The 15,393-nt window shown below is 47.5% G+C and overlaps 1 protein-coding gene across 2 annotated transcripts in view; it reads right to left on the reverse strand.

Moving 5' to 3' along the window:
- Positions 1-335: 335 nt before the first annotated feature.
- EIF2B3 (eukaryotic translation initiation factor 2B subunit gamma) overlaps positions 336-15,393 on the reverse strand; it is a 105,149-nt gene continuing 90,091 nt past the window's right edge. For both annotated transcript variants that reach the window (XM_050900876.1, XM_050900875.1), the window contains 2 exons: positions 13,291-13,394; positions 336-552 (listed from right to left, as the gene is read on the reverse strand). In XM_050900876.1, the coding sequence (XP_050756833.1) occupies positions 500-552; positions 13,291-13,394 (157 nt within the window). In that variant the 3' untranslated portion in view covers positions 336-499. The remainder of the gene's footprint in view (positions 553-13,290; positions 13,395-15,393) is intronic.

Below are 15,393 nucleotides of genomic sequence, written 5' to 3' on the forward strand. Positions count from 1 at the left end.
AGGAGGAGGAGGCTGGCGAAGCTGCTGGGCTGCAAAGAGCAGCCCGCATTACCGCTGTGTTTCGCTCCCCGCCTGCTGCGTTGATGAGATGCACAAGCAGCATCCCGAGCGGTTTCTCCCAGGCTCGGGGACAGTGGTGCAGGACTGCAGGGACGTGGTTTACATCGCAGGGAGGGCGGCTAAGTCATTCTTTGGAGTGGGCACAGTCTGTGTGGTCCCCGCTCTCCCTTCTGCTGGAAAGTACAGTGCGTTCGCCGGGCGCGCAGGAACCGATATTACCCGGCACAAACCCGCGTGCATCCCAATGAGGGGGGAGGGGCTGACGGACACACCGCTCTGTAAATACTTCTTTATTAAGACATAAATATAAAGCTGAACAGGAAAGGAGCAATGACAGGGTAAACCGTGCCAGTACTGATCTGTACGGATGATCTTACAACGCTTGAACATCTGGTTCTGCTGCTGGCTTCCATAAAATCATCTTTAAAACCTACTTGCGTTATATCTCCATCAGCTGTTCGGTGCCCACAATGACTTCATTAACATGTTTGGCTGAAAAGAGAGAGGGAGGAAAAGAAGAGGAATTGAGTTTTGCAGCAGTGCTTCAGACCTTGCATTTTTCAAATCTGCAACTTTAAAACAAATGAGAAAAGCAGATTCTGGGGAACTCGAACACCGATTTGCTGCCTTTCTTTGGACTCCAGCGTCTCTCGACAGCATCCCACACACATGGCAAAAGCCTAAACAACTGACTAAACATCAGGAGGTTTCTCTAATGAGAGTTTTCACATATATGTGTCACTACTAAACAAGAGAAGCCCGACGGAAGTCACAGCTGCTACTGACAGGTGTACACCTAGGTTGAGGCAAAGAACCATCAACATCCAACATAGAGATCTGACATAAAATTAAAGATCAGTAATCCACCCCTGCCCTAAAAAGCGCTGTGTGCCCTCAAACTGCACAGAGGTTGGGGAGGAGAGGGGCTGCTCAGCATCGGGGGGCCATCACTGAGGTAGCGTGAGATCCTCTCAGCAATCCCAACTCAAACCTGGCAGCTTAAAAAAAACAGGGCTTTTTTTTTAAATTTAAACCTGACTTCTCCCTCCTGGATTGAGCTCTGGATGGAGCCTCTCCAAAAGTATCTGCGTGAAGCAAGGTCTCTGAGCACAGTTATCATCTCTGAGGGTAATGGTGGACAGCCCTCCTCAGACTCCTGTGGAGCAAATTTGTTGGGGGGGCAATTTCTACAAGGTCACTCCTTTGCCTGTTCCCAGGAGCTCTGCACAGCCCCAGTGGACACATTAACGTGCCAGTCCCTGCCCCAGCACTGTTGATACACTGTACTGAAAGAGCCTTCCCTTTAAAATGCAAAAGCAGCTTGTCAGGGAAGGACTGCAAATAAGGGATCTAAAGCCAAAATAATAAAAACACGAAACTGAAAGCCCAGCGCCTAAAAAACCCAAGCATGTAGCCTCAGAGCGTGACACAAAGCCAGTACGCTCAAAGTGGGTGTCCTCAGGGTACCGTGGGGGGAGGCAGTGAATCTAAATTGCTCTCTGGGAGCTGGACATCTATTCAGGTGGAGCTCAGGTGCTTCGAACCATGCCCCTAGGCTCTCCATCTCCTCTTCTGCACATTAGGAATAACAATTGGCTCTGCAGCCTGGGATAAATCATCAAGGCCTGTGAGGTGCTGCGATACACTGATGGAGGCTGTGCTGTCTCCCACACCTTACACAGCAGTGGGGGTGCATAGCCAAGGATGATGGAAATAATGAGTTGTGTTTTACTTACCCACCTAAAACTCCTCCCCTCAGGGGAGTGGATTTTGCAAGACTGCTGCAAAACAACAAACATGCCACCTTTGGCTAAATGAAGAAATTCCTGGCAATCCCCAAACTGGCTGGGCCAACACGATGCTTCTCTTGGTTTAGAATTCAAGACATTACCTTTGCACCATGCAAACCATTGCTCCAGAAAAGGTTTGATCAAAAACTGCTCTACAAATTTCAAGGAGTTTTGGACTGTGGCAAGATAATTTCCCACTACAACCCTGACCCCACAATCATACAGATCCTGCTGTCTCCTCAGCCTGGGGGACAGAGTTGGGTTAGCCACACAACCACCTTTCAGACACCCTTTGTGAAGGCAAAAATAAGGAGATCAAGGAGCTGCTTCTCACCTTCAGCATCAGATTGAGTCATTTAGTTCTTTGCTCAGGGTATTTAGTGGCAACTGTTAATTAATCTTGGAGCTCGAAGTTGGAATGTGGAGCCCAATCTCCAGCACTTTGGGCAGGACGAGCAGAGGTGGATGCAGTGCTCAGGAAAATGAGGGACTGACTGTACAAGTGCCAGGTGCAAGTGTGATGTAGGTAGCACCACACAACCTCTCCAGCACAGCTCTGCCAATAGCCCCAAGTCCAGCCTTCAGCACCTCTCTCCTCCTGTCCTGGACCCCACACAGCTTTGCCAAGGTACCTCAAATCCAACCTGCAGCGCTTCTTGCTATAACATTCCTCACCCCCAACATTCCCAATATATCTCAAACAGGCCCTGTAGCAACTCCTGTGACTCCATTCCTGAACCTCCTCCAAGCAGACTACCTATCATGTTGATTTCTATGATGTGAATAAGACCCTGGCTACCCTCCAGTGAGAGTAATTACGTTATGCCTCTGCAGATTAAACATGCCTTCATCTATGCTTATAAAGAGCCATGTCAATTTATGGTTCTATATATAGGTTATCTGTAGCAATACTTTTTAATAAGGAGCTTCTTGCTTCATTTCAGACAGCATCCTGCACTGTCCTAAACATGCTGAGCTGGGATGGGTCCTGTCACATACTTTGTTGCAGAGGTGGTACCAACTATTTGTATTTTGCACTGACATGCTTGTGGCCACCTTATGGTATCTTGCATTTTACACCCAATGAGTTCAAAATGCTTTTCGAGAGTGGGCAAATAAGAGCATTCCCATTTTACAGATGGAGAAACTGAGGCAGCAGTGATTTTAGGGAGTTTAAGTAGCCAAAGCCACATGGCAAATCAGAGCACGCATTCCCTCATCTCCCATCCCTCTGCCTGTTTTGTCTCCTCCTTGATCCGTGTGGCCCAGATTCCCCGAAGCGGGCACACACAGCCTGCCGGGTATGTCACTGCTACCTCAGAGACTCGCATGAAATCACCGAACGGATTTCTCCTTGTACAGGCTAAAGGAAAACACATGAATATGCCTGCCTCAAATCCCCGAGAAAGTTTTTAAGTGATAAAGGGAATGGTTTTGCTAGAAACAAAGCCCGATTCCGCACCCCAAGGGGATGCGATAGGCAGATAAGGATTCACCCTGCTTCCCTCTTCCCTTCCCAGAGCCCTCCTTGCGGAGGGAAGGGAATTCAGACTCCACTGTGTGTGCCAGAGAGCCGAGCTGCGGATAGCGTTTCATTATCAGCCGTGGCTGCCAGTTGCCAGTGGCTCTGGCTGGTACCAGCAAGCTCAGTTCATGCAGAAACTCTGCCTGAAACTCTGGGGGAGGAGGGAGAAGTACCTCACATGCTTAGCTGTTCAGCTCCCTTCTCCTTCCCCAGCTCCCCATTAGGGATTTCTTACCAGGCTGCCTTTTATCTGACACTGGCAGGGTTACAGATGCATTCAGCCCACAGAGAAAGAAGAGGGATTAGAGAAAGGACTTTCAGAAAGCCTTAGAGTTGGACTCTGCAACCTTAAATCATGTTCAGCTAGATCTTCTCAGATTGGGAGCATCTGGTGCTAAGCAAATCCAGAGCTGATCAACACATTCAACCTCCTGATTAGCACTTTGCTTCAACTTGCTGACGCAGCCCAGCCTGAAGTCAGCCTGGGTGCTTGAACCAAGTGTCCACAGAGATTTTACTGAGTGTAAATCAAAAACCTGTCACTCGTTATATATGCGTTCCTGCTTTGGAAGACATTTGTTTACACATACTGTACACTAGCCCCTTAAAAACATACGCACAAGGCAAGGAGAGAGCTGGGGAGCAGCGCAGCTTTTGGTGCTTGGCTAAAAACAAATTGTAATGCAAATAAACAGAGGGGCGGAAATGACTGTGCAGCCCAGCACAAACCCCACCAGCAGGCCGGGGGCCGGGGACCCAGCGCTCCCCAGCCTTCCTGGCAGGTTCCTGCCAAGCTGCTCACAGAAAGGGGATGCCGGAGCATTCCTTTAAAAGCCATGTGAAAGCATCTCCTTGTTGTTTGCTCAATTAGCCCCAGACAGATTGCTGCTGCTGCTGCTGGTGGCAACGCTGGGTTGTAAAGGAGGAGGGGAAGGAGGGGAAAGGGAGAAAAAAAAAAAAGAGAGGAAAAAAAAAGGGTTAGGGCCTAGGCCCAGGACCACCACGAAGTTCCAGCCCTCAGGGGCTCCAGAAAACGTTCAGTTTACTCACTCAATTACATACACTGTTTTATAAACCCTTTAAAATAAAATAGAAAACAGTCCCTGGCACAGAATTACTGCTCTATTATACAGCAGTGATGAAAGCCACTGCTGTGTATTTGCTCTCTTTAAAGCAAGAGATAGTTTAACTTAAAAAACTAGGCGGGGGGAGGGGTGGCTGCAGAAACGCATGCACGAAAACACGCCGTGGGTGGTTCCTACCACATTCACCCAGGACAGAAAGGATCAGAGAGTGGGAGAGAAGAGCAACTTGCCTCTGCAGTGATGGTTGGCCCTGGAAAAGCAGCCAGGTTGGGGGGGGAGAGGAACTAAAGGGGCTTAAGGGGATGGGAAGCAGCTGAAGCTTGACTTTGGGAGGCTGGAGGGTGTTTTAAATTACATGTAGAGATAAAGAAGGGAAGCAGGTGATGGGGGCTGATTTGTTTGTGTTTACAGAGCAGTGGGTCTTTCCAGTCAAGGCCTGTTCTCTCCTCAGCCACGCTTTACTTACACGATCACTGGAGATCAGGGGTGACCATGCTGTGGCCCCAAAGGCCAGCAGCGTCTCACAGATTTCTCCCAAGCGCCACATCAGCCCTGCTGTGCAGCCGTCGGCCGAGCCCGCGGGTCTCCGGGAGTGATGCTCCCTGTGAGCTGGGTGCCCCAGCTGCTCCCAGGGGTGGGATGTGCAACTCACCCCAGGGGCACTGGGAATGGGGCTGGTGATAGCTTCAGGCGTATCTGCTCTGGCCTACAGCTGGGGCCTCGGGCCCATCGAACAGGCAGGCAGTAGAGATCTCACTCCTGCCTTACACCCATCCCCAGCAACCACCAGTGCACAGTGCCGGTGCTCACCTGGTTCAGCTGAGGCTTTTCTCATAGTTCAACCAGTACTAACCCCTTCGCCCTCAAACCCACCTGGGGAATAGATGTGTCTTGGGAGTGTAAAGGTAAAGGCAACACTGAATTCAGTGCCTGAAGAGAGATGAATTTACTGTGGCTTGGAGCAGATGGAAGGGGGGAGTGAAGGAACTGGAAAGAGAGGTGTATGGGAAAGTGATCAGTCAGGGTCTTAGGAGAAAGGTTAGTCAAGGGAAAAGGAGACCAAGAGCTGGGGATGTGCCTAAGATAGCAAGTTCCTTGGGGAGGGAACACACTTGGAGTCCTAGTATTGGGGCAGAATCCTAGCAAAGTGTGTAAGAAAGGGACAGGATTGTACAGATCGATGTGCTCCCATGGGGTATCACCACCTCACAGCAAATGCAAGCAGAGAACTCAGAAACGTCAGTCTGAAAGACTCTGTCTGCACTTTCTGCTAAGATGGCAGAGATGCCGTATTTGCCTGGACACTGCTGACCGTGGCGCTGGATGCAAGTAGAGGTCCCTTTCCTTTCTCAGCATCCATTGGGGTGTTCTTCCTGGCTCTTTCATGTGGCTGAGCTCTAGCAGAGCACAAGTGGTTATTTTCTCTGCGTGGAGCATGTAAAAATATTTCCACAAGGTTACGAACTGCTGCCTTATGGGTAGACTTCACAATCAACACGCTGCGAATGTGGCAGCTCATTTAACCTGCTCACTGAGGAAGCCTGAACTTCCCCGGCTGGGAATGACAGTATGCACAACGGTGACAGTCCCCAGCGGCAGAGGGGAGGACAAAGCGTTGCTGGATGGATATTCTAGGGAAGTTTTATGCCACTGCTAAGGCCAGAACTCATAAACCATTTTTATACAACTTGGAAAAGAGGCTTATTAGGATCAGTTAGAAATGTAGTCACTGCATAGTCACTGAAACAAAAATGACAACTATTTAAGAGATGCCTGTTTTAACTGACAACTAGTATCTTTATCAGGGACACTCAGTAGTTAACTACTTCAGGGAACATATCATACGGACCTCCCAGTTTTACTATGAATTTACACCATTCCTACATCATCTCCAGCTCATCTTGCACCCCAGTGCACAATATACATGTGTGTACTGTTTAGTCTGTGTCTGTTCTTCGTGAGCTTTCATAACTCCCATCTGCACTGCAGCATGCTTTCTGATCCCGACCTTGTGTCGTGCTAAGTGTTTTCAGTTCCTGAAGACTTCACCAGGAGGTACTCAGCATCTTGCAAAAGCAGATGCTCTCCCCTACTTGAATGCAGCGAGAGCATCAGAAAGTCCCTCAGTTCCTTCCTGTCCCTATCCTGCTAAATCTTGGCTGGGGGGAAGCATCCTCACAAGCAGTCACCCATTCATATGTGGAGGTTTCATAAACTACCTGCCTTCAGACGATGACATTAGAGAAAAATGTGCTCTTTGGCCCTCATTAAAATAAAACAATCTTACTCTGTTTCATTGAGAAGTCCTAGGACTCCAAGCTTGGAACAGGACTTGGAAAATGATCGGAAACAGCAGCCAGTCCTTACTGGATATGTGCCTTTTTCTGTTCTTGTGAGAAACCGCACAGTTTTGGCTATGTGATAAGCCTCTGGAAAAAAAATCTCAGTTTGCACATGTTCTCAGGAGGGCAGCTAAAAGCTCCAGAGACTCTGTCTGCAGTGAGCCCTCTTGACCATGGAAGTGCAGGAGGAAGGCAGGGCTTCCTCCACGCTTGTATCCCTGCTCTATGGACCAGTGCAGCACTCCGCACAGAACTGCTTCCCTCCTGTGCCCAGAATGATCCTGCCTGGGCACGACGGCAGCACGGAAGGGGATGCAGTCTGACTCAAAGCAATCGAGGGCGAGTGCCAGATGGGAAATGGAGCATGGGACTGTTAGGCAAGGGGACTGGAAATAGCAGCTACGGTCAGACCAGAGGAGGAGTCAGGTGGGTGTCTGGGAATAACCAAGTAAGAAAGAAAAAGAAGAATCTCCATGAGGGAAAGACTAGAGGAAAAACCAAAGAGAAGCCTAGGAATGGGATGAGTCTGGTCCTGGGACAAAGCCACAGCGGGGAGCTGTGAGGCAGGAGTCAGGATCAGGTAGGACAGTTGACACTGCATTGACAAAGCATTTGACACTGTCCCGCACGACATCCTTGTCTCTAAATTGGAGAGACATGGATTTGACGGATGGGCCATTTGGTGGATAAGGAATGGCTGGATGGTCGCACTCAAAGAGTTGCAGTCAATGGCTCGATGTCCAAGTGGAGAGCAGTCACGCGTGGCATTCCTCAGGGGTCGGTATGCGGACCGGCGCTGTTTAACATCTTTGTCGGCGACATGGACAGTGGGATTGAGTGCACCCTCAGCAAGTTTGCCGACGACACCAAGCTGTGTGGTGTGGTCGACACGCTGTAGGGAAGGGATGCCATCCAGAGGGACCTTGACAGGCTTGAGAGGTGGGCCCGTGCAAACCTCATGAAGTTCAACAAGGCCAAGTGCAAGGTCCTGCACATGGGTCGGGGCAATCCCAAGCACAAATACAGGCTGGGCAATGAGTGGATTGAGAGCAGCTCTGAGGAGAAGACTTGGGGGTGTTGGTTGACGAGAAGGTCAACAAGACCTGGCAATGTGCATTTGCAGCCCAGAAAGCCAACCATATCCTGGGCTGCATGAAAAGAAGCGTGACCAGCAGGTCGAGGGAGGTGATGCTCCCCCTCTACTCCGCTCTCGTGAGACCCCACCTGGAGTACTGCGTTCAGCTCTGGGGCCCCCAACATAAGGACATGGGCCTGTTGGAGCGAGTCCAGAGGAGGGCCACGAAGATGATCAGAGGGCTGGAGCACCTCTCCTATGAAGACAGGCTGAGAAAGTTAGGGTTGTTCAGCCTGGAGAAGAGAAGGCTCTGGGGAGACCTTATAGCAGCCTTCCAGTACCTAAAGGGGGCCTACAAGAAAGCTGGAGAGGGATGTGGGCATGTAGTGATAGGACAAGGGGTAATGGCTTTAAACTGAAAGAGGGTAGATTAGATGTAAGGAAGAAGTTCTTTACTGTGAGGGTGGAGAGGCACTGGAACAGGTTGCCCAGAGAGGTTGTGGGTGCCCCATCCCTGGAAGTGTTCAAGGCCAGGTTGGATGGGGCTTTGAGCAACCTGGTCTAGTGGAAGGTGTCCCTGCCTGTGGCAGGAGGGTTGGAACTAGATGATCTTTAAGGTCCTTTCCAACCTAAACCATTCTATGATTCTATGGTTCTATGACATAGGTGATATAGTTGGGGCCCTATGGCTGATGCTGGAGGCAGGAGCAGTAAAGCCTACAGTAACTACAGCCTTCTCCTCCCCGCACCAGGAGTGGATCACAGGGCTGCTGACACCCATGGGCATCCATGAAACCTCCTGGCAAAGAGTTTCTCTTGTCCCATTGCAGATCCAGCTCCTGTTAAGGAAGATGACCCATTACTATCAGTTCCCATCAGCTGAAGCAGCAGAAAGCTGTACAATGGAGTTGAAGTTCCTGACACTGCCAATGATCCATGCAAGGGCCAACATCATCCCGTACAATAAAACTGTTTTTTTTTCAGTGGACTGAACCTTCCCTCCCAACATTTACAAAGAAAATGCTAAGGCTAAAATGTCAAGTCTGTAATAGCTAGGAAATGCCACACGTAACATGCAACTTCAGCACTTAAGCTGGGTAGTCCAAATGAACGGGCACGACTGGAATCTCCCTGTCTCTCAGGTCTCTGTAAAATAGGAGGAAAAACCATCCACGTTCATACTGAGGAGGCAAAAATGAGGTTGTTAACAGTTGTGAAGCATTAAGATGACAAATGTTGCAGAAAAGCCATAGAAAGGAAGGATCTTGTCTCTTGCATAGTGTACGGTAATTAAGGTTTCAGACACAATCTGAAAAAAGACAGAAAAATGAGGAATATGGAAAAACCCTGCATTCAGCAAGCACTACTTATTCTGGGTGTTGACTGTGTCAGGGCACCAAGGGAAATAAAAATACATGGTGGCATAAAAACTGCACAGGAACAAGCACAGTGAAGTTTTAGTCTACAGCCTGATCCTGGAGGTAATGCTACTACTAAGTATGTACCAGGATACAAACCTAAGATTACATCAGCATCCTGATGTAATGCACTTTTTGGGTGTGCAATGATTCAGGCTGTCCCCAAACAACATAATTCCCAATGCACATAATGCTCTGTAATTCCCAATGCACATAAAACATCCCTGCCCCGACAACAACAGAGATGAAGGTGAGGGATAAGGTGGTGAGTTTTACATTAATTTTGCTAGTTCTATCCTATGTGTGTGTCTTTACCATCGCTGTTCTTGGTGTCGCCTTGAAGAAAGGTTAGGCCACTTTACTGTATATGCCTCTTCCTGGCTAACCTATACCAGATGTATAACGTACTCCCTGCTGAATCTGGCCTAGAGACTCCTTTGGGAACTGTACTCAGTGACTCTAGGGCTCATCTGACTCCTTGACTGGCCTATCACCAGCACTCCCTCTCTCTAGTCCTACTTCAATGAGTGCATGCTGCTTTTGAGCTCCTCTTTAAAAATAGGTTCATCAAAAAGGCTGGAGCACGATCCTAATAACTGTCTTCGAAACAGTGATTGAATGCTCTGTGCAATTAAGTTCTTTCAGAACTGCTGCCTGCCATTTCCTATCCCTTTAATAATTACCTCCTTTTTCTTAGGTACCAACATGTTTTTCAAACTGCTACCTGCATGAGGTAGCTTTCACAAAGCCCATCTGTTAGTTCTCTGCTAGCAAATTCCTTAAATTAAAGTATCAAAGAGGAAGGGAAGTGGATGCTTCCTAAGCATGGTAATAAAAGCAGTGGGAAGAGAATAGTATGGCTCTCAGGAGGCATCGCTTGCAAATCCAGAAGTTTAATAAAACTCCATACCTTGACTTTAACAGAGGCACTTAAAAAGTACCATCTTTGGCCAGTGCTGTGATAGGGCTGAAGCCAACGCAGGACTGGGACATCATTGCTGACAGTTACCTGCCCCCTCCTGTGTCTCTGACTTTCTTTTCAGTTTGAAAGTACTAGGCTGCATCTGATCTACCCCAGTAACCAGTGCTGGAGTGTTCCCTCTATTTAGGTGTCCAGAGCTTTGCCAAGCCCATTATTAAGTGATGAGGTCTCCCACCATGTCCCCAGGGAGATTATCCACAGCCTACCAGACCACATCATTAGGAAAACGTTCCAGATAGCCAACCTAAGTTGTGTTTAATTCAATCCCATTACTCCCAGCTGTACCATTTGGACCACCCTAAATATGCCCATATTCCTCCGCAGAAGGAAAAGGATGAGAGCTGGTTTGAGTTACGTTTGCCTATCATTTGTGGTAGCTGTTCTCCTGCCATCCTCCTTGCATGGGACCGGAGTTCATTTTATGAAAAGAGGTCAGTGCACCACTGGCTCAAAGAGCTCTTGTACCCCGAGCCGCCTGGGCAGCGTGGCCAGAGCTCATACGGCAGAGCAGGGAGCACACAGCCAGTTCTGCTGCAAAGTCAACTGTGGGATTTGCTTGGGGCTGTGTAGGATGATTCAGGGATATTTCTACCTTTGATGAATCCTGGCTGATGCTTTGGAATAAGAGACCGCTGTATTTTTATTTTTTTAATGTTTCTAGGAAGGTGCATGCAGCTTTGCTGAGGAGGTTTCTAGCATGTAACTCCCAGACTAGGGTCAACAGCCAGCTGCTACCACTTACGTCTGCTGAAGTGTGATCAGCTTGCAACAAAAGGTGGCTCCAACCCAAGAGAACTAGTTTTTTTCTAACCTGGCCATGGAGGCTCGAGTTTGAAGAAGGAAAAGTTACCAAACAGAACAACACAGCCAAAGTCTTGATGAAAGGGGGAATATGGAAACAGACTTACAGGGCCACACCAAAAGCTTGGCACAAGATACAGGAAGTCTTGGGCAGGGGAAAGGAAGTCATGGCATGCTTTCACAGCGAAAAAGAGAGGGCCCAGTTTACTACGGGACGAGCCAAGGTCAGAAGAGACATGCTGGGCTGGAAAGACTCCACAGTTCAGGAAATAAGTCATGAACTTCGCAGACAGATCCCAGACCACCGAGGAGAACCTGACCCCCAGCCCAAAGAAATTCCAGAATGGTTAGGAAACTGAGGCAGGGAAATGAACTGAGGCTTTATTATTTTTTCTTGCTCAGCATAATGGTGTATTCATAATCTACCTGAATGTGTCTTTGCTAACGTCAATCATACGTTTCTGAACAGTTTAACTAGAGGGCCCACAGACTCACTAAGAAGTGGGTTTAAGCTTTGGAGCAGTGAGCAGTAGACTCTACAAGAATAGGCAAATGAACCACCAGTTACAGCTCCGTTACTCTCCCTGCAAATACATCTACAGACCCTGAAAAATATTCAGGCAAGGATGACAAGGACAATCAAGAAGAAAGAACGGTTTCCATACTAAAATCAACCAGACTTGGATCTGCACCCTGGAAGAGACTACTGAAGCAGATGTGAGCGAGGTCAAAGGGTGATATAATCTACTTAAGAAATCAAACATATTCCTATTTCCTAAAATATTAGCTAAATCTACAGCCCATCTCCTCATAGTTCATGCTGCAGGTTAACAACCAAACGTGACCTCATTCAGCTTTCCTAGTGATTCATGCAGATGTGTAGATGTGGCACTTAGGGACATGGTTTAGTGGTGGACTTGGCAGTGTTAGGTTTACTGTTGGACTCGATGATCTTAAAGGTCTTTTCCAACCGAAATGATTCTATGATTCTATGCTCAGGGGCGGACAAAGATGGAGCATCATGAATAGTACAAATCTTCAGTGACTGGGGGGCAATGAACCCCGCAAAGGCCACTGATTCAGACTGATGTGACGGGCAAAGCCATGAGTAGGCACAGACTCTGGTATACAGGGACCAAGACCACAGTGCACAGAACACTCACTGGGTGTTTCCTACAGTATCCGAGACTCGCAACTGCAAGATCAATACTTTGTTTTCACGAGTATTTTTTACTTGTAGTTTCAATTTAAAGGAAAATTTGTCATATGCATAGCTGACAATAGGTTATGCTATACTACGTTAAGTGCAAACCCTGCTCTGTATCAGGACACTTACAACTGGGAATCCACCCATAAAGACAAAGCGAGCAAACAAATTCTGATCTGACTAAATAACTTCACATGGAGCCTGCAAAGGAACTCACTTTTGTCCTCAGTCCACACCCTAGAGCAGGGATCTGCCAAACCCCAACTATAAATATTCATTAAAAAGCCCTCTGCTTGGGATGCAGTCACTGAGACAGCCATTTCCTGCCCATTATCTCTTAGGGCAGGAAATCAACAGTTCCACTCAGGCGGTTACCACCGAGCCCTCGCCACGCACACTTCCACTGGATGGCTTAACTTTGCCCAAATGAGGGCCACGTTGCTGTAACCTCTCTGAAGCCCCAAAACAGCATTTCATAGCAGTAAAGCAAATCTGAATGTAGCTGCCCTTGTATTTAGTACTGAGCACAGCAGCACCTAGTACAATATTCCACCTCGAGCTTTTGCTTGGAGCAAGGTGAATGGGAGCACGCTGGCACTGTGGGCTGGTAGCATCTACAAAGAGAAGGATGTCTGTGTGATCAATAACTTGACTGCATCGCCCCTGACACTGACAAAGATTATTAGTCAAAATAATGGCTCCTTCTGCTGAGGACAACTTCAGGCTGATCTAATTGTGGTCTTTGGGAAAAGACTGTCTCAGCACCCAATCTTGTTCTTTATAATAACAACAGAGCTTTTCTGCCAACTTCAGAGGAGCAAGTCCGTGAACTATTCTTATGCCAAGAAGCTGTACTTCCATGAAACACAAATCCTAATATTATAGGACACCACACTAGAACTGCCACTGTTTACTGGCACTTCACGAAGAAGCAGGAGTAAAATCTCGAGGAAGAAATTCTGAAAATGATTACAAATGCACTGTAAATACAGCTCCTCTACTTACCTTTGGTTTCCAGCCTCTGATCGCTTCCAATCAAACAGTCTTTGATGTCTGCACCCTTCTCTATCATGGCGTTATGACAAATAACACTGCCCTGAAGACAGCACCTACAACATAAACACAAAGCAAGAAAATGATTTAAAATGACAGATGCAAAACAAAGGTATCCACCAGAATATCTAATGAGCCTGTGACATGATCCTGTAAGCAGGTTCAGTTCTGCTCTTTTCTCAAAAACTCCACTATTATTCTCCTGATCCTCACACCCAGTTGCTGGAAAAACTGAATTGCCAGCTGTCAGAATGGGTTTGCAAAAAAGGGTTTCCAGTTTTACCTCCTGTTAGAACAGCTTTCCTCTACGTTTCCTTAACAGAATAAATACTGCCAGAGGATTTCATAGACAGGACACTGGCGTGGGACTTGGGACCTGGACCAAGTCTCGTATTTCCCACAGACAGTCTGCGTAATTGCAGGGGTGGGGGGGGCTTCTCTGCTCAGCTCCCCAGTTGAAAAAAGGAGCAGCAGCCCCCTCCTTCCCTGCGAATTTTGATGAGAAGTTTAATACGTTCCAGCTTGCCAGGCACTAAGGAAGGGTGGCAAGAAGGGGCAGATCAATACCTCATCTGGTTGGCTTTGGTCATGTTACATTCAAGCACCCAAACATGATTACTCTGCAGTACTAAACCAATGAAACCCACACTGGACCTGCTCTACCTGCCTTGGATATCTTCACTCACGCAGCCTTTGACACCACAAAGTCTGAAATGCTACATAGGATGGAACTTTAGCAAAAGCCACCTTCTTCCAAAATGTATTTGAATCTGTGATAACCACCTTTCAAATCTGATCTGATTGTCCAGATAGGAAAGAAGTTCAGAGTCCAAGTGCTGGCTTCGTAACTCCTCTGCTGAGAGATGCTGAGTGAGTTACTGCATTGGTCTGAGCCCCTCCGTGCAGTGAAATGGAAGCTGTGAATCTTTACTAGTATCCTTGATGTGTCCTGAAATGCTGTTCACTCAGCATCATGCGTAGTGTTAAATGGTATTAAAAGTAATTTCTTTCAAAGCTACAGAGAAAAAAAATAGCTACAACGCAAATGATTTGTTTCCTTATTTTCACATGTGCAAAGACAGGTGGAAGTCACTGAAGGACAGAAAATTTGAAGGCACCCAGCTAAGAAGCGTCTAAAAATACTAAGTCTAACACACATCAAAACCAGCTGATTGGGAGGAAGGTATAAGCGAGATACATAACCCCAGAGAGATGCAGGCAATCTGCTCCCCCATATTAATCCTACTGTGAACCATGGCATTTCATATCTTCTCCCCAGTATTTCTGCTAATATTAACTACAACAATTGTGGATATTCTTGCTATCCTCAGTCAAACAGCTGATCTCTGTCTGAAGTTTTTGGCTTCAGTGACTTTCTGCATGGCGAGTTCCACAGTTTAATGACCTGCAGCCATTCCCCACCTTGGTCACAGGCATCACCACTACTCCTTGCACTAGTGAAACACAGCTGCGCCGCACCATCAGGCTGGCTCGTGGACAGAATTGTTACCCTGGAATCTGAACTAACAACATAGAGGGGTTTTGGTCTCAGGTCAAAGCCCTGAGCCTCAATTCTGTATTGAATGGAGAGCTAGCCGGCTGTGGTCCTCAGAAGAGACAAACATCAATCCTCACTCCAGACCGCCGATCTGAAAATTAATTCCTAGTATATTCCTGCTTATGCATCACTACTATCTAGTATACAGGATTTGCCATTAAAAATATTACAATTCTGTTGCTTGTGTGAGTCAGAGCAGAAACCATCTGCCCCACAAAACCGGCATTAATTCTTCAGGAGTAAAAGCAATAAAACTGGACCTCAGCCGCAGTGGTTAGCAGTTACGACCCCCCTTGAACAGACTGTCCCCTCTGAACAATTATTCTTTTAACTCGCTTAAACTCCCCCTCCTCTGACCTGTAAGGAGGCAATATGAGCAATTATGCTACAAGTAACCAGCTCAGGTTGCCTTGGCAAGGTTTTTACTAACATGTTAATAAGATAAAAAGCGGCAAAGATACACAGCAGACCCCCGCCTGCCTTTGCTCTCACACTGT

Source organism: Gymnogyps californianus, chromosome 8 (genome assembly GCF_018139145.2).
Source record: "Gymnogyps californianus isolate 813 chromosome 8, ASM1813914v2, whole genome shotgun sequence".
Lineage (NCBI taxonomy): Eukaryota > Metazoa > Chordata > Aves > Accipitriformes > Cathartidae > Gymnogyps > Gymnogyps californianus.